Raw genomic sequence first — 23603 nt, 5'->3', positions numbered from 1 at the left:
AAAAGAGAGCCGGGGTAGCAATTCTCCTATGAGACAAATTAGATTTTAAACTAAAGACTGTAGTAACACATTAGGCGATGGAGGAAAGATGGTGGAGAAGTAGGGGACCCTATTTCAACTGCTTCCGGGAATTGAGCTGGATATCCACCAGACCACTCTGAGCACCCACGAAAACAACCTGAGATATAAGAAGATCTAGATCTCTACAAACAGAAGATCGCAGGCGGTTGGTTTCGAGGTATGAAGCAGGGAGCCGTGATTCCGTGAGCAGATACTGGAGGATAAACAGCAGCGGGAGGGTGCCTGGCTGTGGGGATCCTACACCGCGGGTGACCGACAGCCTCCTGTGCTGGGGACGGAGCACAGATTCGCAGACCGGAAGTGGCGGGGAAAGGAGTTTAGGGCAGCCCCCGGGGCGGAAACCAGAGCGGCAGGGTGGCGCGGGTGAACTGGGAGCAGCTGGAAGTTTTAGAAGCAAAAAGTGCAGAGACGTACTCCGACCTGGAGGCAGAACTGGAAGTGCTGCAGAGGGGCGCACAACCCAGGACGCTGCAGTTTATAGCAGACGAACAGAAATGGAGACAGTATGGCCTGGAGAGCTCACTGAAGAACACACTGCAGTCTCTCTGCTCTGAGGCAGAGGGTTGGAAATGGTCTCTTCTGCTCAGACTCGAGAAAGAGACACGGAAAGCCACCAGGGAAAGCCGCCAGAGAACAAAAGCCCCAAAGACTGATTCCCGCTGAGCCCATCCCCCGCCACAGGGGGGCAGGGCAACTCCGCCCAAATAGGGTGGCCTGAGTAACAACGCAGCAGGCCCCTCCGCAGAAGACAGGCTGGGAAAACAAGAGGCCAACAACCCTAAGATGCCAAGAAAACAGGTGCATCTTGCTTAGCTTCTGGTCAATAATATGGACTCTATACATTCCCTCAAACACCCATCAACAGAATGACTAGGAGGAGGAGCCCCCAAAATAGAAAAGACTCAGAGATTATGACTTATGCTGCAGATTTACAAATGGATGCAGATATAACCAAGATGTTGGAGATGGAATTCAGGCTAGCAATTGTGAAGACAATGGCTAGAATGGAGGAATCAATTACTGGCAACATACAGTCTCTAAGGGCAGAAATGAAAGCTGAATTGGCAAAACTTAAAAATGCTATCAATGAGATCCAATCCAATCTAGATACTCTAACAGCTAGGGTAACTGAGGGAGAAGAACGAATAAGCGACCTGGAAGACAACATAATAGATAAAAAGGAAAAAGAGGAGACGAGGGAAAAACAGAATCCATGAAAACAGAATCAGAGAAATAAGTGACACCATGAAGCATTCCAATGTCAGAATTATTGGAATCCCGGAGGGAGTGGAGAGAGACAGAGGACTAGAAAATGTATTTGAGCAAATCGTAGCTGAGACTTCCCTAATCTGGGGAATGAAACAAACATTCGCGTCCTAGAGGCAGAGAAGACACCTCCCAAGATCAAGGAAAACAGGCCAACACCCCGGCATGTAATAGTAAAACTCGCAAATCGTAGAACCAAGGAAACCATCTTAAGGGCAGTTAGGGGGAACAGATTCCTTCCATACAGAGGGAAGAACATCAGAATAACGTCAGATCTATCCACAGAGACCGGGCAAGCCAGAAAGGCCTGGCAAGACATATGCAGGGTACTAAACGAGAAGAACATGCAGCCAAGAATACTTTATCTGGCAAGGCTGTCATTTAGAATGGATGGAGAGATGCAGAGCTTCCACGACTGGGAGAAACTGAAAGAATATGTGACCACTAAGCCGGCCCTGCAAGAAATATTAAGGGAGAGTTCTATAAATGGATAAAGACACCAAGAGTGATACACAACAGAAATTTACAGGCACAATCTATAAAAACAACGTCTTGACAGGAAATATGATGACAATTCATATCTTTCAATAATCACACTCAATGTAAATGGCCTAAATACTGCCATAAAACGACACAGGGCTGTAGATTAGAAAAAAAGACAGGACCAATCCATATGCTGCCTACAAGAGACTGATTTTGAACCTAAAGATATATCCAGACTGAAAGTGAAGGGATGGAGATCCATCTTCCATGCCAGCGGACCTCAAAAGAAAGCTGGGGTAGCAATTCTTATATCAGACAAATTAGATTTTAAACTAAAGTCTGTAATTAGAGACACAGAAGGACACTATATCATTCTTAAAGGGCCTATCCAACAAGAAGATCTAACAATTGTAAATATCTATGCCCCCAACATGGGAGCAGCCAACTACATAAGCCAACTGTTAACCAAAATAAAGAGTCATATTGATAACAATACATTAATTGTAGGAGACCTCAATAATCCACTCTCAGCAATGGACAGATCATCTCAGCAGAAAATCAACAAAGAAACAAGAGCTTTGAATGATACACTGGATCAGTGGACCCCACAGATACTTACAGAACATTCCACCCTAAAACAACAGAATACTCATTCTTCTCGAGCGCACATGGAACTTTCTCCAGAATAGACCATATACTGGGTCACAAATCAGGTCTCAACCGATACTAAAAGATCGAGAATATTCTCTGCATATTCTCAGACCACAATACTTTAAAACTGGAACTCAATCACAAGAAAAAATTTGGCAGAAATTCAAACACTTGGAAGCTAAAGACCACTCTGCTCAAGAATGTTTGGGTCAACCAGGAAATCAAAGAAGAACTTAAACAATTCATGGAAATCAATGAAACGAAAACACATCGGTCCAAAACCTATGGGATATTGAAAAGGCGGTCCTAAGGGGGAAATACATAGCCATCCAAGCCTCACTCAAAAAAACAGAAAAATCGCGAATTCACCAACTAACTCTACACCTTAAAGAACTAGAGAAAAACCAAAAAATGATGCCTAAGCCATGCATTAGAAGAGAAATAATTAAAATTAAAGCAGAGATCAATGAATTAGAAACCAGAAACACAGTAGATCAGATCAACTGAACTAGTAGTTGGTTCTTTGAAAGAATTAATAAGATCGATAAACCACTGCCCAGACTTATCCAAAAGAAGAGAGAAAGAACCCAAATTAATAAAATGATGAATAAAAGGGGAGAGATCATGACTAACACCAAGGAAATAGAAACAATTATTAGAAATTACCATCAACAACTATATGCCAATAAACTGAGCAATCTGGATGAAATGGAGGCCTTCCCTGAAACCTATAAGCTGCCAAGACTGAAATAGGATGAAACTGACAACCTGAATAGGCCAATAACCAGTAACGAGATTGAAGCAGTGATCAAAAACCTCCCAAAAACCAAGAGTCCAGGGCCCCCGATGGATTCCCTGGGGAATTCTACCAAACATTCAAAGAAGAAATAATACCTATTCTACTGAAGCTGTTTCAAAAAATAGAAACAGAAGGAAAACTTAAAAATGCATTCTATGAGGCCAGCATTACCTTAATCCCCAAACCAGGCAAAGACCCCATCAAAAAAGAGAATTTCAGACCGATATCCCTGATGAATATGGATTCCAAAATCCTCAACAAAATCCTACCTAACAGGATCCAACAATACATTAAAAGGATCATCCACCACGACCAAGTGGGATTTATCCCCGGGATGCAAGGGTGGTTCAACACTCGCAAATCGATCAATGTGATAGAACACCTTAATAAGAGGAGAGAGAAGAAGCAAACATATGGTCCTCTCAATTGATGCAGAAAAAGCATTTGACAAAATACAACATCCTTTCCTGATTAAAATTCTTCAGAGTATAGGGATAGAGGGAACATTCCTCAAGTTCATAAGATCCACCTATGAAAAACCCACAGCGAATATCATCCTCAATGGGGAAAAGCTGAGAGCCTTTCCCTTAAGGAACATGCCAAGGACGCCCACTCTCGCCACTTTGTTCAACACAGTACAGTCCTAGCAACAGCAATCAGACAACAAAAAGAAATAAAAGGTATTCAAATTGCCAAAGAAGAAGTCAAAGTCTCTCTCTTCGCACATGACATGATACTTTATGTGGAAAACCCAAAAGACTCCACCCCCAAATTACTAGAACTCATACAGCAATTCAGTAATGTGGCAGGATACAAAATCAATGCACAGACATCAGTTGCTTTCTTATACACTAACAACGCAACTGTAGAAAGAGAAATTAAAGAAACGATTCCATTTACAATAGCACCAAAAACCATAAGATACCTCAGAATAAACCTAACCAAAGAGGTAAAGGATCTATACTCTAGGAACTACAGAACACTCATGGAAGAAACTGAAGAAGACACAAAAAGATGGAAAAATATTCCATGCTCATGGATCAGAAGAATAAGCATTGTTAAAATGTCTATGCTACCCAGAGCAAACTATACCTTCAATGCCATCCCGATCAAAATTCCAATGACATTTTTCAAAGTGCTGGAACAAACAATCCTAAAATTTGTATGCAATCAGAAAAGACCGCAAATCGCCAAGGAAATGTTGAAAAAGAGAAACAAAGCTGGGGGCATCATGTTGCCCGATTTCAAGCAATATTACAAAGCTGTGATCACCAAGACAGCATGGTAGTGGCACAAAAACAGACATATAGACCAACGGAACAGAATAGAGAACCCAGATATAGACCCTCAACTCAATGGTCAAATAATCTTTGACAAAGCAGGAAAAAACATGCAATGGAAAAAAGACACTCTCTTCAATAAATGGTGCTGGCAAAATTGGACAACCACATGCAGAAGAATGAAGCCTGACCATTCTCTAACACCATTCACAAAGATAAACTCAAAGTGGATGAAAGACCTCAATGTGAGACAGGAATCCATCAAAATCCTAGAGAAGAACACAGGCAGTAACCTCTATGACATCGCTCACAGCAACTTCATTCAAGATACATCTCCAAAAGCTAGTGGAACAAAAGCAAAAATGAACTTTTGGGACTTCATCAAGATAAAAAGCTTCTGCACAGCAAAGGAAACAGAACACTCAGGAAAGAAATTGAAGAAGACACAAAAAGGTGGAAAAACATTCCATGCTCATGGATCAGAAGAATAAACATTGTTAAAATGTCAATGTTGGGGCGCCTGGGTGGCGCAGTTGTTAAGTGTTTGCCTTTGACTCCGGTCATCATCCCAGGGTCCTGGGATTGAACATCATGTCAGGCTCCCTGCTCAGCAGGCAACCTGCTTCTCCCTCTCCCACTCTCCCTGCTTGTGTTCCCTCTCTCGCTGTGTCTCTCTCTGTCAAATAAATAAAATCTTAAAAAAATAAAAAGAAAATAAAATGTCTATGTTACCCAGAGCAATCTACACATTCACTGCAATCCCTTTCAAAAGACCATCAACATTTTTCACAAAGCTGGAACAAACAATCCTAAAATTTGTATGGAACCAGAAAAGACCCCAACTCGCCAAGGAAATTTGAAAAAGAAAAACAAAGCTGGGGGCACCATGTTGCCTGACTTCACGCTATATTACAAAGCTGTGATCACCAAGACAGCATGGTATTGGCACAAAACACAGACACATGGATCAGTGGAACAGAACAGAGTCTCCAGAAATGGACCCTCAACTCTATAGTCAAATAATCTTCAACAAATCAGGAAAAAATATCCAATGGAAAAAAGACAGTCTCTTCAATAAATGGTGCTGGGAAAATTGGACAGCTACATACAGAAGAATGAAACTCGACCATTCTCTTATACCATACACAAAGATAAACTCAAAATGGATGAAAGACCTCAATGTGAGACAGAATCCATATAGTTGGAGATCCTAAGGAGAACATCCTAAAGGAGAACATAGGCAGTTACCTCTTCGATATCAGCCACAGCAACTTCTTTCAAGACATGTCTCCAAAGGCAAGGGAAACAAAAGCAAAAATGAACTTTGGGGACTTCATCAAGATAAAAAGCTTCTGCACAGCAAAGGAAACAGTCAACAAAACTAATAGGCAACCCACGGAATGGAAGAAGATATTTGCAAATGACAGTACAGATAAAGGGCTGGTATCCAAGATCTATAAAGAACTTCTCAAACTCAACACCCACACAATAAATAATCAAGTCAAAAAATGGGCAGAAGACCTGAACAGACACTTCTCCAAAGAAGATATACAAATGGCTAACAGACACAGGAAAAATGTTCAACATCATTAGCCATCAGGGAAATACAAATCAAAACCACATTGAGATTCCACCTTACACCAGTTAGAATGACAAAAATTAACAAGTCAGGAAGCAACAGTTGTTGGCGAGGATGTGGAGAAAGGGGAACCCTCTTACACTGTTGGTGGAAATGCAAGCTGGTGTTACAGCCACTCCAGAAAACAATATGGAGGTTTCTCAAGACATTAAAAATACAGCTACCTTATCACCCAGCAATTGCACTACTAGGTATTTATTCCAAAGATACAGATGTAGTGACAAGAAGGAGCACATGCACCCCAATGTTCATAGCAGCAATGTCCATAATAGCCAAACTGTGGAAAGAGCCGAAATGCCCTTCAACAGATGAATGGATAAAGAAGATGTGGTTCATATATACAATGGAATATTAGTCAGTTATCAGAAAGGATGAATACCCACCATTTACAACAACATGGAGGGAACTGGAGGGGATTATGCTAAGTTAAGTATGTCAAGCAAAGAAGGACAATTATCATATGGTTTCACTTATTTGTGGAGCATAAGGAATAGCACAGAGGACATTAGGGGAAGGAAGGGAAACTGAAGGGGGTGAATCAGAGAGGGAGACAAACCATGAGAGGCTATGGACTCTGGGAAACAAACTGAGGGTTTCAGAGAGGAGGGATGTTGGGGGATGGGGTAGCCACAGGTGATGGGTATTAAAGAGGGCACATGTTGTAACGAGCACTGGGTGTTATACGCAACTAATAAATCACTGAACACTACATAAAAAACTAATGATGTACTGTATGGTGGCTAACTTAACATAATTTAAAAAATAATAAATAAATATATAAATGAGAGGGGTCGCCACCATCACCACCACATCCATATCGTCATGTCAAAGCACAAGTTCTCCGAGGATGAGACCTGTGAAGGCTGCTCTAATGCAGTCAGGTGCTCAACAAGCTCAACAAGGGGTTGAGTTTGACATTGACCTGCCCAACAAGAAGGTCTGCATCAACTCTGAGCACAGTGTGGACACTGTTGGAGACCCTGGGGAAAACAGGCAAGGCTATTTCCTACCTCAGCCCCAGGAAGCAAGGGTCTGGAACCCTTGGCCCAAGACGGACCAAAGGGGACAGGACACTTATCCTCTCCTGACTTGCAGACAGACCTGGGGCCTGGAAGTCCTGCTTAGCGATGGGAGTTCCTGCAGAGACCCTCACTTGTGCTGCTCCTCCCTAGCTTCCCTGCAATAAAGCTAAGGCACTTTTGTTGGGGTGGTGAGGGAGAATAAGTATATATATTATATATATATATATATGTATATGTTATATATAAGTATGTATATTTTTAACATTTAATATATTTATTTAATTTCTATTTAATATTTAATTTAATATTTAATATAATATATATTTTAAAATATAAAGTCAACCTTATAAAAATCATACATGCCAAAAGATAAGAAAACAACTAAATTATGAAATTAAGTTTAACAAAAGATTTCAGTTTCCACTTAATTTAACTGGCTCACCCTTAGAAGCAGTATGATTAATAACTTTACTTTTGAAAGGAAAGAAAAACACCCCTCTTTGAAAGCTTTCTTATATAAAGAAATACTGCTTAACACTTGAACCTAGTCCATAACCAAAATGATGGCCAACACAAACACTATAATGTAATAAAAAGGAAAAGTGAAATAACTGAAGCAAGTCAGAGGAATGTATCAAAACAGAAACTATAACACAGGTTTCTTAGACACTAAGAAATTAGCTATGAACAAATAACATTTTTAAGGACCCTTCAGTAAAAACCATATTGAAAAATTATTCACATAATGAAGAATGCTTGTTGAGAATAGCAAATCATGCCATTAACCTGTCAGAGAGCTTCTAAATACTTAGAATAATCTTGTAAGCACACAAAACTCAAAATTATATTTCATAGCATAGTTATTACACTCCAGACTTGTACAAATTTTAAAATTTTACAAATGTCATTAATACAGTAGCACTAAATTCAAATTAATACAACCAATAATTGAAAAGCAACAAAATAATCCCAACATTACTGATGTATTACCATTTTTACTTATCACTATATTAATGCAGTAATATTCTGTTTACAACTTATCATTGTTCAAAAGAAAATGTTCTATTTTATAATATCCTTTATTAGGTTATGCTGGCATCATAAAACAAGATCCACTTTTTTATTCTCAGTAAGAGTTTCTATATGATTAATGTTATTTTTACCTTAAAAATTTGAAAGAATTCACAATGAAGCCATCTTGATCAGGAATTTTCTTTGTGGAAAAATATTATACACTCAGATTTTTAAAAAATACTTATTAAATTCCTTCAAGTTTTTCTCATTCGTGCTATGAAAGTTTGGCTACATAGTGTTTTTCAAAAAATTTGTCATTTTCTTCTGTTTCTAAATTTAGCATATAATATTGTTCATAATATCTTCTTATTATCTTTTTTTTTTTAAAGATTTTATTTATTTTTTTTTAGAGAGCGCGCGAGAGAGAAACAGCATGAGAGGGGAGAGGGTCAGAGGGAGAAGCAGGCTCCCCACTGAGACAGGAGCCCAATGTGGGACTCGATTCCAGGACCCTGGGATCATGACCTGAGCCGAAGGCAGATGCTCAACCATCTGAGCCACCCAGGCGCCCCCTTCTTATTATCTTCTTAATATCCGTGGGATCTCTACTCATGCCCTTATCTCATACCTGGTATTATAGCTTGTCTCCTCTCTTTTCATAATCAGTACTAGAAGTCTGCTAATTTTATTAGCCTATTCAAAGAATTATCTTTTGGCTCTGCTGATTTTCTCAAGTCTCACCTGTATCTTCTCCTTCCTTCTTATGTTCCATAGGTTTAACTTGTTCTTTTCTAATTTCCAGAGATAGGTTTTCTTCTTTTCTAATATATGAAATTGAGGCTAGAAATTTTCCTCAAAGCAGAGCATTACCTTAAACCCACAAGATTTTAAATGTTAATTTTCATTGAATTCCCATTTTATAATTTTCATTATGATTTCTTCTCTGACTCATGGATTATTCAGAAATATATTCCAAAATTCCAAAAAATTGAGAATTATATGGCTATCTTTTTAAATTGATTTCTAACTTAATTCCACAGTGTTCAAGAAGACAAAATGAGTTCAATCATCTAAAATTTTGTGAAATTTGTTCAATGGCTTGGCATGTGTCAATTTTGGTAAATGTTCCATGTGTACTTGGATATATATTTGGACTTATAGTTACTACCATGACAAAGTAGTCTATCAAAATTAACCCTCTTCATGCCAAACACAACTATAAAAGCTAGACAAACTACATATGTGAACTGTCTAAAGGCATTGGAAAGCAACCAAGATAGGCAAGATTTAAGGAACTACAATTCCTGAGAAAAGGGAAGGACAACAGGAGATCCACATTCACCCTAGAATTTTTTCCTGAAGACATTTCAAATTCACAATGCAGGGGAAGTGACTCCTAGCAGAAACCAGCAGTCCTGTCTAGATGAAACAAATACTAGAGTTCAATGAGTCTAAAATAACTGAGACTTCAGGGGCAAAAATCTTGGAGAGGCAGGAACTGCATTTAACCTTCCCTTAGGAGTCTGACAACTACTAAACTTCGCACATATACAGTAAGACTCCATGATACCCAGCAAAAAAAAGGAGCTGGAACGCTAATGAGCTAAGCACATATTATATCAACTGTAGAGTGCTAAGGAATTAAGGAATGTAGTGGTCATGGCAAACACCCCAGATTTTCAGTTAAGACCCAAAAGGAATAAGGACAAAACTGAAACACATCAACTTTAATAAAACCTCAAACCAAACCTTAAAGGATTAAGGTAAACTGCTTAAACTCTATCTTCCTGCCAGATGAAAAACAACAATATTTTTGAAAGGAGCCTCTATAATTTTAAATACACTATGTTAAATATTCAATTAAATATTATGAGGCATGCTAAAAACAAAAAGAAAAAAAAAGGATCAAATACCTGAGAACTCCCCCAAAATGTTTTTAAAGTAACAAGCCCACAGGTAGTTCAGATATTTTAATTTTTAATTTTCAGACACAGACTTTTCAAAATAGTTATTATTAATATCTTTAAGAAAATATGGATTAGATATACAGAATAGAGGATCAGTGGACTAGAAGACATGTCAGTAAAAAGTTTCCAGGTTGAAGGATCAAAAGAAAAAAAATGGAAAAGAAGCAGCATATTTGTTAGACATATCAATTATATCAGGTTCATTAATCACATTGTTTAGATATCTTGATTTTTGTGTACTTATACTATCAGTGTTGAGACAGTTATGTTAAAACCTCATAGTATGAGTATAGATTTTTCCATTTTCCCTCTCAATATGTTAGTTTTTGCTTTGTATGTTTTAAAAATGTGTTACATACATATAAATTAAGAATTATTTTCCAATTCTGTTAAAATACTCCTTTAATAATTAAAAAAATAGGGGCACCTGGGTGGCTCAGATGGTTAAGCATCTGCCTTCAGCTCAGGTCATGATCTCAGTGTCCTGGGATCGAGTCCCACATCCCACTCTCTGCTCAGCAGGGCATCTGCCTCTCCCTCTGTGCTCACATGTGCTCTCTCAAATAAATAAGTCAATAAAATGTTTAAAAAAATAATTAAAAAAATATTTCTCTTTAAACTGTTTCTTGGATACTGTATCTATTTTGTCTGGGAATTAGGAACACCACCATTGATTTGAATAGGACGTGTACAGAATATATTTTCCCATCTTCTTCTTTTGCCTTTTCTATGTTTTTAAATTGAAGTTATATCACTTTAAGCTGAACACACTCGGGCATTATTTTTAATGCAACTATAATTTCAAAAATTTAATATTTAGACCATTTGTGTTTAGTGGACTTCAAAAGAAAGCTGGGAGAGGAATCCTTATATCAAAAAAATTAGATTTTAAACCAAAGACTGTAATACGACATCAACATGGATGGGCCTGGAGGAGATTATGCTACGTGAAATAAGCAGAGAAAGTCAATTATCATATGGAACATAAGGAATAGCATGGAGGACATTAGGAGAAGGAACTTGTGGAACATAAGGAATAGCATAGAGGACATTAGGAGAAGGAAGGGAAAAATGAAGGGGGGCGGAGAATCAGAGGGGAAGATGAACCATGAGAGACTACGGACTCTGAGAAACAAACTGAGGGTTTCAGAGGGGAGAGGGTGTTATATGTAAACAATGAATCATGGAACACTACATCAAAAACTAATTATGTACTGGGCCGCCTACATGGCTCAGTCGGTTAAGCATCTGCCTTCAGCTCAGGTCATGATCCCAGGGTCCCGGGATCGAGCCCCTCAATGGGCTCCCTGCTCAGTGGAGAGTCTGCTTCTCCCTCTTCCTCTGCTGCTCCCATTGCTTGTGTTCTCTCACTCTCTCTCTCACTCTATCTCAAATAAATAAATAAAATCTTTAAAAAAAAAAAAACAAAACCTAATAATGTACTATATGGTGACTAACATAACATAAAAAAAAGACATTAAGAAATACACTATATCATAATAAAAGGGTCTATCCAACAAGAAGATCTAACAATTGTAAATATTTATGTCCCTATATTGGGAGCAGCCAACTAAATAAACCAATTAATAACAAAATTAAAGAAAAACATTGATAATAATAATAGTAGGGGACGTTAATACCCCACTCACAGTAATGGACGTTAACACTCTCCACTCACAGATCATCTAAGCAGAAGATCAACAAGGAAACAAGGGCTTTGAATGACACATTGGACCATATGGACTTCACAGATATATTCAGAGCATTCCATCCTAAAGCAACAAAATACACATTCTTCTGCAGTGCACATGAAACATTCTCCAGAATAGGTAACATACTGGGTCACAAATTAGGTCTCAACCAGTACCAAAAAACTGGGATTACTCCCTGCATATTTTCAGACCACAATGCTTTAAAACTTGAACCCAATCATAAGAGAAAATTTGGAAGGTACACAAATACATGGAGGTTAAAGAGCATCCTATGAATGGGTCAATGAGGAAATTAAAGAATTGAAAAAATTCATGGAAGCAAATGAAAATGAAAACACAACTGTTGAGAACCTTGGGAATGCAGCAAAGGCAGTCCTAAGAGGCAAGTATATAGCAACACAAGCCTTTCTCAAGAAAAAGACTCAAATACACAAGCTAACCTTACACCTAAAGGAGGTGGAAAAATAACAGCAAATAAAGCCTAAACCAAGCAGGAGAAGAGAAATAATATTAGAGCAGAAATCAATGAAATAGAAATCAAAAAAAAAAGTGGAACAGATCAACAAAACTAGGAACTGGCTCTATGAAAGAATAAATAAGATTGATAAATCCCTAGCCAGACTTATCAAAAAGAAAAGAGAAAGGACCCAAATAAATCATGAATGAAAGAGGAGAGGTCACAACCAACACTGAAGAAATATAAACAATTATAAGGACATATTAAGAGCAACTATATGCCAACAAATTAGGCAATCTGGAAAAAATGGATGCATTCCTAGAAACATATAAACTACCAAAACTGAAAGTAATAGAAACCTGAGGAGACCCATAACCAGCAAAGAAATGGAAGCAGTAATCAAAAATTTCCCAAAAAACTAGAGTCCAGGACCAGATGGCCTCCCAGCAGAATTCTACCAAACATTTAAAGAAGAATTAATCTATTCTTCTGAAGCTGTTTCAAAATATAGAAATGGAAGAAAACTTCCAAACACATTCTATGAGGTCAGCATTACCTTGATCCCAAAACCAAAGACCTGACCAAAAAGAATTAAAGACCAATATCCCTGATGAACATGGATGCAAAAATTTTCACCAAGATACTAGCCAATAGGATCCAACAGTACATTAAAAGGATTATTCACCAGGACCAAGTGGGATTTATTCCTGGGCTGCAAGCGTAGTTCAACATCTGCAAATTAATCAACATGACATACCACATTAATCAAAGAAAGGATAAGAATCCTATGATCCTCTCAATGCAGAAAAAGCATTTGACAAAATACAGCATCCATTCTTGCTTAAAACTCTCCACAGTGTAGGAATGGAAGGAATATACCTCAATATCATAAAAGCCATCTATGAAAAACCCACAGCGAATATCCTACTCAATGGGGAAAAACTGAGAGCATTTCCCCTAAGGTCAGGAACATGGCAGGGATGTCCACTATCACCACTGTTGCTCAACATAGTACTAGAAATCCTAGCCTCAGCAGTCAGACAACAAAAAGAAATAAAAGTCATACAAATTGGCAAAGAAGTCAAACTTTCACTCTTTGCAAATGACATGGTACTCTATGTTGAAAACCCAAAAGACTGCACCCAAAAATTCCTAGAATTCATATAGGAATTTAGCAACGTGGCAGGATATAAAATCAATGCACAAAAGTCAGTCGCATTTCTATACACAAACATGAGACAGAAGAAAATGAAATTAAGGAATCGATCCAATTTGCAATTGCACCAAAAACTGTAAGATACGTAGGAATAAGCCTAACCAAAGAGGTGAAGGCTCTGTACTCTGAAAGCTATAGAAAACTTATGAAAGAAACTGAGGAAGACACAAAGAAATGGAAAAACATTCCATGCTCACTGAATGGAAGAACAAATATTATTAAAATGTCTATGCTATCCAGAGCAATCTACACATTCAATGCAATCCCTATCAAACTACCATCAACATTTTTCACAGAGCTGAAACAAATAACCCTAAAATTTGTATGGAATCAGAAAGACCCCAAATAGCCAAAAGAATGTTGAAAAAGAAAACCAAAGCTGGTGGCATCACAATTCCAGACTTCAAGCTCTATTACAAAGCTGTAACCATCAAGACAGTATGGACCTGGCACAAACACAGATGGACAGATCAACGGAACAAAATAGAGACCCCAGAAACAGACCCTCAACTCTATGGCCAACTAATCTTCAACCAAGCAGGAAAGAATACCCACTGGAAAAAAGACAGTCTCTTCAACAAATGGTGTTGGGAAATTTGGACAGCCACATGCAGAAGAATGAAACTGAACCATTTCCTTACACCATACACAAAAATAGACTCAAAATGGATGAAAGACCTAAATATGAGACTGGAATCCATCAAAATCCTAGAGAACACAGGCAGCAACCTCTTTGACCTCGGTCATAGCAACTTCTTGCTAGACATATCTCCAAAGGCAAGGGTAACAAAAACAAAAATTAACTATTAGGGGATGCCTGGGTGGCTCAGTCGGTTAAGCGTCTGCCTTCGGCTCAGGTCATGATCCCAGGGTCCTGGGATCGAGTCCCGCATCGGGCTCCCTGCTTGGCGGGAAGCCTGCTTCTCCTGCTCCCACTCCCCCTGCTCGTGTTCCCTTTCTCGCTGTGTCTCTCTCTGTCAAATAAATAAATAAAATCTTAAAAAAAAAAAATTAACTATTAGGACTTTATCAAGATAAAGAGCTTTTGCACAGCAAAGGAAACAGTGACAAAACCAAAAGACAACTGACAGAATGGGAGAAGATATTTGCAAATGACATATCAGATAAAGGGCTAGTATCCAAAATCTATAAAGAACTTACCAAACTCAACACCGAAAGAACAAATAATCCAGTCAAAAAATGGGTAGAAGACATGAACAGACGATTCTCCAAAGAAGACATGCAAATGGCCAACAGACACACAAAAAAAATGCTCAACACACAAAAAAAATGCTCAGCATCAGGGAAATACAAATCAAAACCACAATGAGATACCACCTTACACCAGTCAGAATGGCTCAAATTAACAAGTCAGGAAACAACAGATGTTGGTGAGTACACAGAGAAAGGGGAACCTCTTACAATCTTGGTGAGTACGCAAGCTGGTACAGCCACTCTGTAAAACAGTATGGAGGTTCCTCAAAAAGATAAAAATAGACCTACCCTACAACCCGGCAATTGCACTACTAGGTATTTACCCAAAGGATACAAACAGTGATTTGAAAGGGCACCTATACCCCAATGTTTATAGCAGTAATGTCCACAATAGCCAAACTATGGAAAGAGCCCAGATGTCCATCGCAGATGAATATAGATATATACATGGAATATTACTAAGCTATCAAAAAAATGAGATCTTACCATTTGCAACAACGTGGATGGAACTAGAGGGTATCATGCCTCGCAATATAGATCCATCAGAGAAAGACAATTGTCATATGATTTCACTCACATGTGGAATTTAAGAAAAAAACAGAAGATCATAGGGGAAGGGAGGGAAAAAAAAACAAGAGGAAAATAATGAAGGAGACAAACCATAAGAGACTCTTAACTACAGGAAAAAAACTAAGGGTTGCTGGAGGGGAGAAGGGTGTGGAATGCGGTAACTGGGTGATGGGCATTAAGGAGGGCACTTGATGGAATGAGCACTGGGTGTTATATGCAACTGATGAATCACTAAATTCTACCTCTGAAACTAATAATATGCTATATGTTAAATGAATATAAACAAATCAGATTAAAATTTAAAAAATAGACCATTTACCTTTAATGTAAGAGCTGATGTTTTTGCATTTACTTCTACCATTTATAATTTGGTTTTGATTTGTCTCATCTGTTTTATGTTTCTTTTTTTCTTTCTTTCTTGGCTTCTTTTGCATTAATCAATTAGTTGAACTTTCTTTTACTCTCCTTTGTGGTTTTCTTGAATATACAAAATACATCCTTGACTTATAATGTCTAGTACAAGTCAGTATTTTTGTAACTTCAAAGAAAATGCTAGGATCCTTAAAAATATAATCTCCATTTATTCTTCTCCTGTCTTTTAGAATATTGTCAGAAATTCTCATTTTTTATGTATTTCAAGCTTTGCACGACATTATGAAACAGCCCATACTAAACATTTAATGTGCTCCACATGTTTACTCCTCCTGGTGTTCTTCATTCCTTTAGGCATTCCTGGGTTTCAATTTGGGATCTTTTTCCCTTAACCTGAAAAACTGTAATACTTCTTTTAGTGTAATTCTATTGATTTCAAGTTCTTTCAATTTTTATTTATCTGGAATTCACTTTTTTGCTGGATATAGAATTGCTTTGTCAATTTTTTTCTTTCAGCATCTGAAAGATGTCATTCCACTGTCATCTGGTTTCCATCAGCTATCAACTTACTCTTGCTCCTTTGAAAGTATAGCTAACCTTAAGAAAACATGAATTTAAACTGTGTGGGTTGGGCGCCTGGGTGGCTCAGATGGTTAAGCGTCTGCCTTCGGCTCAGGTCATGATCCCAGGGTCCTGGGATCGAGTCCCACATCGGGCTCCCGGCTCAGCGGGGAGCCTGCTTCTCCCTCTGACCCTTGCCCCTCTCATGCTGTTTCTCTCTTGCTCTCTAAAAAATAAATAAAATCTTTTAAAAAAATAAAATAAAATAAACTGTGTGGGTCTGCTTAAACATGGATTTCTTTTGATATGGTACTGTAAGTCTATCTGTTCTTATGATTTTAATAAATATTTTTTCTCTAGTTTCCTTTATTGTAAGAATACAGTATTATAATACATAAAGCATACAAAGTATGTGTTGACTATGTTGTCAGTAAGGCTTATAGTCAACAATAGGCTATTAAGTTTTGGGGGAGACAAAAGTTATATATGGATTTTCAAGGATTATTCACAGTCAACTGCAGTCTTTTTTGTTGTTGTTCTACTTGTAGAGATTTTCTCTTTCCCTGATTTTTAGTATTTTTATTATATTACATCTAAATGAGATTTGTTTTCTATTTTTCCTGCTTGGAGTTCATAGTGCTTCTTAAATATAAGACAGATTTTTCAACAGTTTGGGGAATTATATCCTTCACAGACTCAATTTACAGGTGTGCTTCTTCTGTGAGTCTCTGCATTTTCCTATTTCTTTTCTCTCCGTTATATAATCTCAATATTTGCTACTGCACTTAGAATTAATTCAACCCCAACTCTCCTAAATTTTAAATCTTTTTTTAAGATTTTATTTATTTGAGATAGAGCGAGACTGAGAGAGCACGAGAACGGGGGAGGGGAGGAGCAGAGGCAGAGGGAGAAGCAGGCTCCCCACCGAGCAGGGAGCCTGATGCGGGGCTAGATCCCAGGACTTTAGGATCATGACCTGAGCCGAAGGCAGACCCTTAATGGACTGAGCCACCCAGGCGCCCCTTAAATCTCTTCTTGATGTGTGCAAATACATCAGATGTTTTAAAAATTTCATTTATCGTCCTGGATTCCTTTCTTCCAGAGCCCTGTAACCGTCAAAAATCTGGATTGGTTGTTCCCTAGACCTGGTACACAGGTATTATACTGGGATCACCACCATACAGTATTACCTTTGCCTCACTTTCTGGGCTGGCATCCTCCAGCAGTGATTGGGTCCATGGAGGCAAAAAAAAATTTTGAGATCTTACATGAATGAAAATACCTTCAGTCTACTTTCACATTTAATGGATAATTTGGCTGAACATAGAATTTTAGATTAGAAATCATTTTCCTTCAGAATTCTGAAAACATTGCTCAATTTTCTTGTGGCTTCTAGGGATAATTTACCAGAAGCAGATGCCATTCTGATTCTTGGTCAATTGTATATAAAATGAGTATGTTCTCTAATTTTAAGCCTCTCATCATCTGTAGTATTCATAAATTTCCTAACATGTTTTGTTGTCATTCTATTTTCATCCACTGTAGTGGGCACTTAATGGGTCCTTTCGGTCTAGAAACTTATATCCTCTGTTAAAGGAAATTTCCTTTAATTATTTAATTTCATGATTTCCTCCTTCCTCTCTCTTTCTAAAATTCATGTTATTGGGGCACCTGGTTGGCTCAGTCGTTAAGCGTCTGCCTTCAGCTCAGGTCATGATCCCAGGGTCCTGGGATCGAGTCCCGCATCGGGCTCCTTGCTCAGCAGGAAGCCCGCTTCTCCCTCTCCCATTCCTGCTTGTGTTCCCTCTCTCGCTGTGTCTCTCTCTGTCAAATAAATAAATAAAATCTTTTAAAAAAATAAATAAATAAAATTCATGTTATCAAATACTGGATAATCCCATTATCTATTTTTATATAGCAAGCCCAAAACCTAGCATCTTAAAACACTAACCATGTTATTTCCATGCAATTCTTTGAGTCAGAAATCTGAGGAGTGCTCAGTGGAGGGAGGTCTCCTCTCATCTCCATATAATATCAGCTAGAGTGGCTCACCTAAGGCCAGACTGTTCATGATGCCTTCACCACATGCATAAAGCCTTGGTACCAGTTGCTGGCTGAGATAGCTAGGTTCTCCTTCTCATGGCCTCTTTCTCCTCACATAGTCTCTCATTATTCAGTGGCCTATGCTGGGCCTTTTTACACAGTAGCTGGCTTCCAACAAGGAAAAAATGGAAGCTGCAAGGCCCCAAACAGGCTGGGCTGGGAATTTACCAATCACTCTTGCCACATTCTACTGATCATATCAAGTCGACGGGCAAACCAAAGATTCAAGGGGAGGAAAAACAGACTCCACCACTTGATAATGGATGGGGAGGAATGGGAGAAATTGCTGGCACCCATCTTTGCAGATAATCTACCATAGTCCACAATCTGGCTTCACATTGCTCAAATCTCCTGAGAATAGCAGACATTCATCCAATTACAGTATCAGCCTCAAAGACCAATATCTCATGATCTACACTGGATCTGGATTTGTTCCTCAGGTGTGGATTCTCTTGATCTGCAAACCTGGCAGCTCAATGGGAGAAGAGGGCTTGAAGTAGAAACAAGGATGAGGCATCTCAACATTATCGTTACAGACAGTCTTCCACATAACCCACTAATAATCAATATTACTCCCAACTTTCCAATGTGCCTGATATCCTTCAGGTAAGACACCATCTCTTTTACCTTCTATATAGAATAAACCTCCAATATTCTGTGGGGTGAGGGAGATACCGTCATCCTACTATTCAGAGTTAAGGGCAAGTGGGGAGAATTTGGGATGACTAACATATAATCCCTACCTTTATCCTCACTTCCAGAGACAACTGCTCCCAATTTTTTATCCTCTGGGGAGTTCTGTGGAACAAACTGGATTGCTTTACAGTTTTGCCCACTCTCTGAGTTTAGGATTCAGCTAGCTCACTCAAATGTCACCACTGGTCTACTTTCCAACTTCCAAAAATTTGTCTTTAACTCTTAACCTATCTCTTCTTCCTTAAGTCCTATTTTTCAATCCTTTTATATCATTTTAGTTGAGTTTAGGAAAGAGGAAAGTAAATGTATGTGCTCCAACTGTCACCTTTAACAAAAATCATTTTTATAGGCTATCATTACAAACTTCAATACCAGAGCTAGTGCTATTATAAATTACTTAAGATATAAACCATAAATCACTTTCATAAAAGTGCATCAAAACCCCAAAACTGAGACCAAAGTAGTCAAAAACAAAATTTCCTGATATATGAACATGGATACTTTTAAGCTTAGTTATAATTAAGACCTATCATTTCATCTCAACCAAATGAGTCACACTCATAATGAGAGTAATGCTTTAAACAAAACCATGATATACTTTAATACCATGATTCCTTTAAAGTATTTTTTGCAATAATGATTTAACACATTTTTCTCAGACTCTTTCACAATATAAAAACTAAACTTGGTTCTGCATTCTCTTACCTTCTCCTAGAAGAAAGAAGTCACGACTACTCTCAATTTTCTAATACTACTAGTCTATATAGAGAAACCAAGGGCAATATACTGGGTAAGAGTAGGAGTATTATTTGAATAAGCAAACATGACTTACTGAGACCAAAATGGAAAAGAGTATCAGTAATGTAAAGGTGGCAATGCATTTGTTATGTCCAATAAAACATTTCTTTCTGAGCCAAGAAGCTCTAAAGGGATCTTCCATCAAAGAAAAACAGAAAGCAGTACTCTCAAGTTACTCCTTATTTCATAACACAAATTCATCGTAATAATTCTAAAATCCAGGGCTCTACAGATGTATAAAAAATTCACTTGGGGGGCGAGGGCAGCCCCCAGCGCAAGTGTGGCCCCTGGGGCCCAACAGCCTCCTGACTGCGGTGAAGAGCCACAGGCTGCAGTGACAGACGGAGTGGCAGGGCCTGGTGGAGCCCTCGGAGCCAGGTGGGGCACGGACCCCCTGCACCTACTCACCAAGGGGCCCAGCTCAAGGTGTGCACCCCCTTGGTCCTCTGACCCATGGGCCTGGAGCAAAGGCACAGTCTGGAGACTGCCCACTGGCTCTTCTCTCTCTCCTCCCCTCAGCCTCTCTGCACCACCCCAGGCTAAAGGCAGCCGAGCCAAGGCTCCGAGAGCAACGGTTTGATCTCCCACTCCAAGTGATGAATTCATCTTAGTTTTGGATAGGCTTTCCTTATGGTTTGTACTTCAAGACTAAGGACACTTAAAAGAAAGAAATTGCATAGCTCACCTACTGCCAGCTTGACAGCATAAGTTTTAGGAATTAAGAAGGAACACTGGGTTATTTCCTAAGATTAAGCCTTTAAATTCCAATTGGATGCTGCATAGCTATGTGCACATTTGACCATGAAAATGATCTTCCATCAAGGAGATCTCCTTCTCCAACTAAATCAATTTAAGTGGTTGGAAGAAGAATGGACTCCCTATCCGACCAAACTCAGCCAGACAAATTAAATCAGTCTTTTTGGGCAAGGAGTAAAGCTGTTACAAGGGTGGCCTAATCACTTTCTGCTCGCACCACCACCGAACAGCCCCTTCCAGGACTGTCACCTATATGTAGGTGGTGCCCTATACAAGGGCACCTGGCTAAGACAGCGAATGAGGGCTGAAATCCTGCCAGGCTTCATTCACAAAGCCAAGTTTATTGGTGTATGGCTGTGTCTAATCAGTCGACATGGTTCCTTTTTCTAAATTGTACCAAGGCACCCTGTATGGGCTAGAGGCAGTTCTGACCATCCTACTACTATATCCCTGTCCTACCCAGGATTATATTCCTTACCTCAGATGGACTGAAGATTCTCATGAACAGATTAGCCTTATTGTAAAAGATGAAATGTTTGACACAAAATGAAATTAATTCCATAGGTAAACTCAAAATATTACTATAGATATGAATTATGTTTGTGTGTATTTTTATATATATAAATATACAGTTATGTGGATACACATTTCTATATAAGAAGTTAGCACAACTTAAACTTAGTAAATGCTTAAAATAAAAAAAAATCACTCTGGATTTCTATATAAAAATACTTAATGAAGGAAAAGAATTTTTTTTTTACATTAGACAATCAGTTTGGCTTTTTATATTCTAAGTTCAGACAATTTTGAGTTAAGAGAGAAGATAATGTCTATGTTCCAAAAGAGATTCTGGTTAGATTTGATATGTTCTCATTTTCATGACTTCTCTTTTTGTTTAATAAGAATCTCACTCCCTAGTCTCTGGTTGCTCCCTCGTGGTACCCATCCTCCCAATTGTATCAACATTTATCTTCCCAAATTAAGGCTGATACTATCCAATCTCTTCTTAAAACTCCTTCCTATGACCTCTGCTTCTCCATTGTATACTCTAGGTTTTATATGATAAAGTACAAACACCATTGTTGTCAAAGTCCATTAAAGAAATTCTTATGGGATAACCAGGCCCTCGGAATAATAGTCCTATTTATTTATGCCCTGTAATTATAATTATTTTCATGGTACAGAAAACAAATGTGTAAGCAAAGATAAACTGAGTATCATTTTAGTACCAAAATAATACTCAAATATTAATGAAATGAAGTGGTGACATGCTACTGAAAAGAGTAGTCAATTTTTTTCTACTTTAAGTCAAAAGAGTTATAAAAGATCTTATAAGTGGACTGACAAAAGAATGATTCTCTTAAAGTTTACATAGGGCAAACCTGAGATTGGAATGATCTGCATAAGCTTTCATACAGTTTTTAAGATTATTTTATTAAGATTATTTTAAGGCAAATTAATATCACATAAATGATGCAAAAAGATAAATATGTAATGCTGTTAGCATCAGTTTCAAGTAAAACATATAAAACTCCATATGCTTCTACCTGTCTGCTATATAAAAAGATTGATTCAAAGTCACTTGCCATTTTGGGTGGCTCAGTCAGTTAAGTGTCTGACTCTCGATTTCGGCTCAGGGTTGTGAGATCAAGCCTGCTTCAGGCTCCACGCTGGGCATGGAGTCTGCTTAAGATTCTCTCCCGCTCCATGAAAAAAGAAAAAAACAAAGTCACTTGCCATTTTTGCGAGAAGTCTTCTGCACTGTCATTGGTGGGCACGACTGAGCAGGAGCTACATCTGAAGCAGCAGGAGAGCCTGTATGATGAGCCTTTACTTTGTCAGCCCAACTGACACCTGTAGGAGCCAGACGGGGAGCAGCCACTGTGCCTGGTGAACCCCTATGGAGAAAATTCTGCATTAATAAATCAAATATAAAAGTTAAAAATTTTTAAATTTAAATATATACTTAATATTATTCTGGGTCTCTATTTCTGATTTTTCTTTGTTATTTCCTTCCTCTACTAAATTTCAGCTAAGGATTTTCTTTTTCTAGTTCCTTGTGTTGTAATTTATTTATTTCAACTATTTTTCTTAATACAAGCATTTATAGCATAAATTTTACTCTAACATCTGCTTTTGCCACATCCCATAGGTTGTAGAATATTGTGTTTTCTTTTTTTTTTTGAGACATATTTTGATTTACCACTTGATTTCTTATTTGGCCCACTGCTTGTGCAGCAGTGTGTTGTTTAATATTTACATATTAAATATTTAATATTTACATTGTAAAAAATAAAAAATTTGAAAAAAATGAAAAAAATAAATACCACGAAATATTATGCAGCCAATAAGAAGAAATGGAATATGCATGATAAAAAAAAAAAGAACTTCCAAATAAAAAAGCAGTGTAACATTTTATTCCCCACTCATTTGGTTATATGTCACTTGTCTATCACTGTTATTTACATCATGCTTATTTAAATGAAATTTAATTAACACAGTTCAAAATCCTTTAACTTTCAAAATAAAAGTTAAAATCTTTTTTTTTGCTTAATATATTTAAATTTTAAATAAATCGGGTGTGTATATCCACATATATAGAATACAACCAGAGCAATTTAAGTCAAATATATTCATAAATTTATGTTGGTCTAATACTTCATTAATCTAATATAGTATAACATACTGTATGGGAACAGGGGTAATATAAAAGCTCTCATTAATTCAGTTTAAAAGAAAATTTCAGTTAAATGGGGGAACCTTAAAAAATATACATATATACCTTGAACATTTTATTTCAATTTAAAAACTCCTATCTTTTACGAACCATGAGAGACGATGGACTCTGAAAAACAAACTGAGGGTTCTAGAGGGGAGGGGGGTGGGAGGATGGGTTAGCCTGGTGGTGGGTATTGAGGAGGGCACATTCTGCATGGAGCACTGGG

At 37.9% G+C, this 23603-nt stretch overlaps 1 protein-coding gene and 1 pseudogene across 2 annotated transcripts in view; one reads left to right on the top strand and one right to left on the bottom strand.

Annotated features, from left to right (window-relative positions):
* Nucleotides 1–23603, bottom strand: part of SCAPER (S-phase cyclin A associated protein in the ER) — a 523695-nt gene that overhangs the window by 400478 nt on the left and 99614 nt on the right. For both annotated transcript variants that reach the window (XM_044917799.1, XM_044917800.1), the window contains one exon: nucleotides 22396–22556. In XM_044917799.1, the coding sequence (XP_044773734.1) occupies nucleotides 22396–22556 (161 nt within the window). The remainder of the gene's footprint in view (nucleotides 1–22395; nucleotides 22557–23603) is intronic.
* LOC110583719 lies at nucleotides 7022–7287 on the top strand (annotated as a pseudogene).

Source organism: Neomonachus schauinslandi, chromosome 9 (assembly GCF_002201575.2).
Source record: "Neomonachus schauinslandi chromosome 9, ASM220157v2, whole genome shotgun sequence".
In the NCBI taxonomy this organism is placed as follows: Eukaryota; Metazoa; Chordata; class Mammalia; order Carnivora; family Phocidae; genus Neomonachus; species Neomonachus schauinslandi.
Note: the sequence above shows the minus strand (reverse complement) of the source record. Positions and strands in the feature narration are given on the sequence as shown.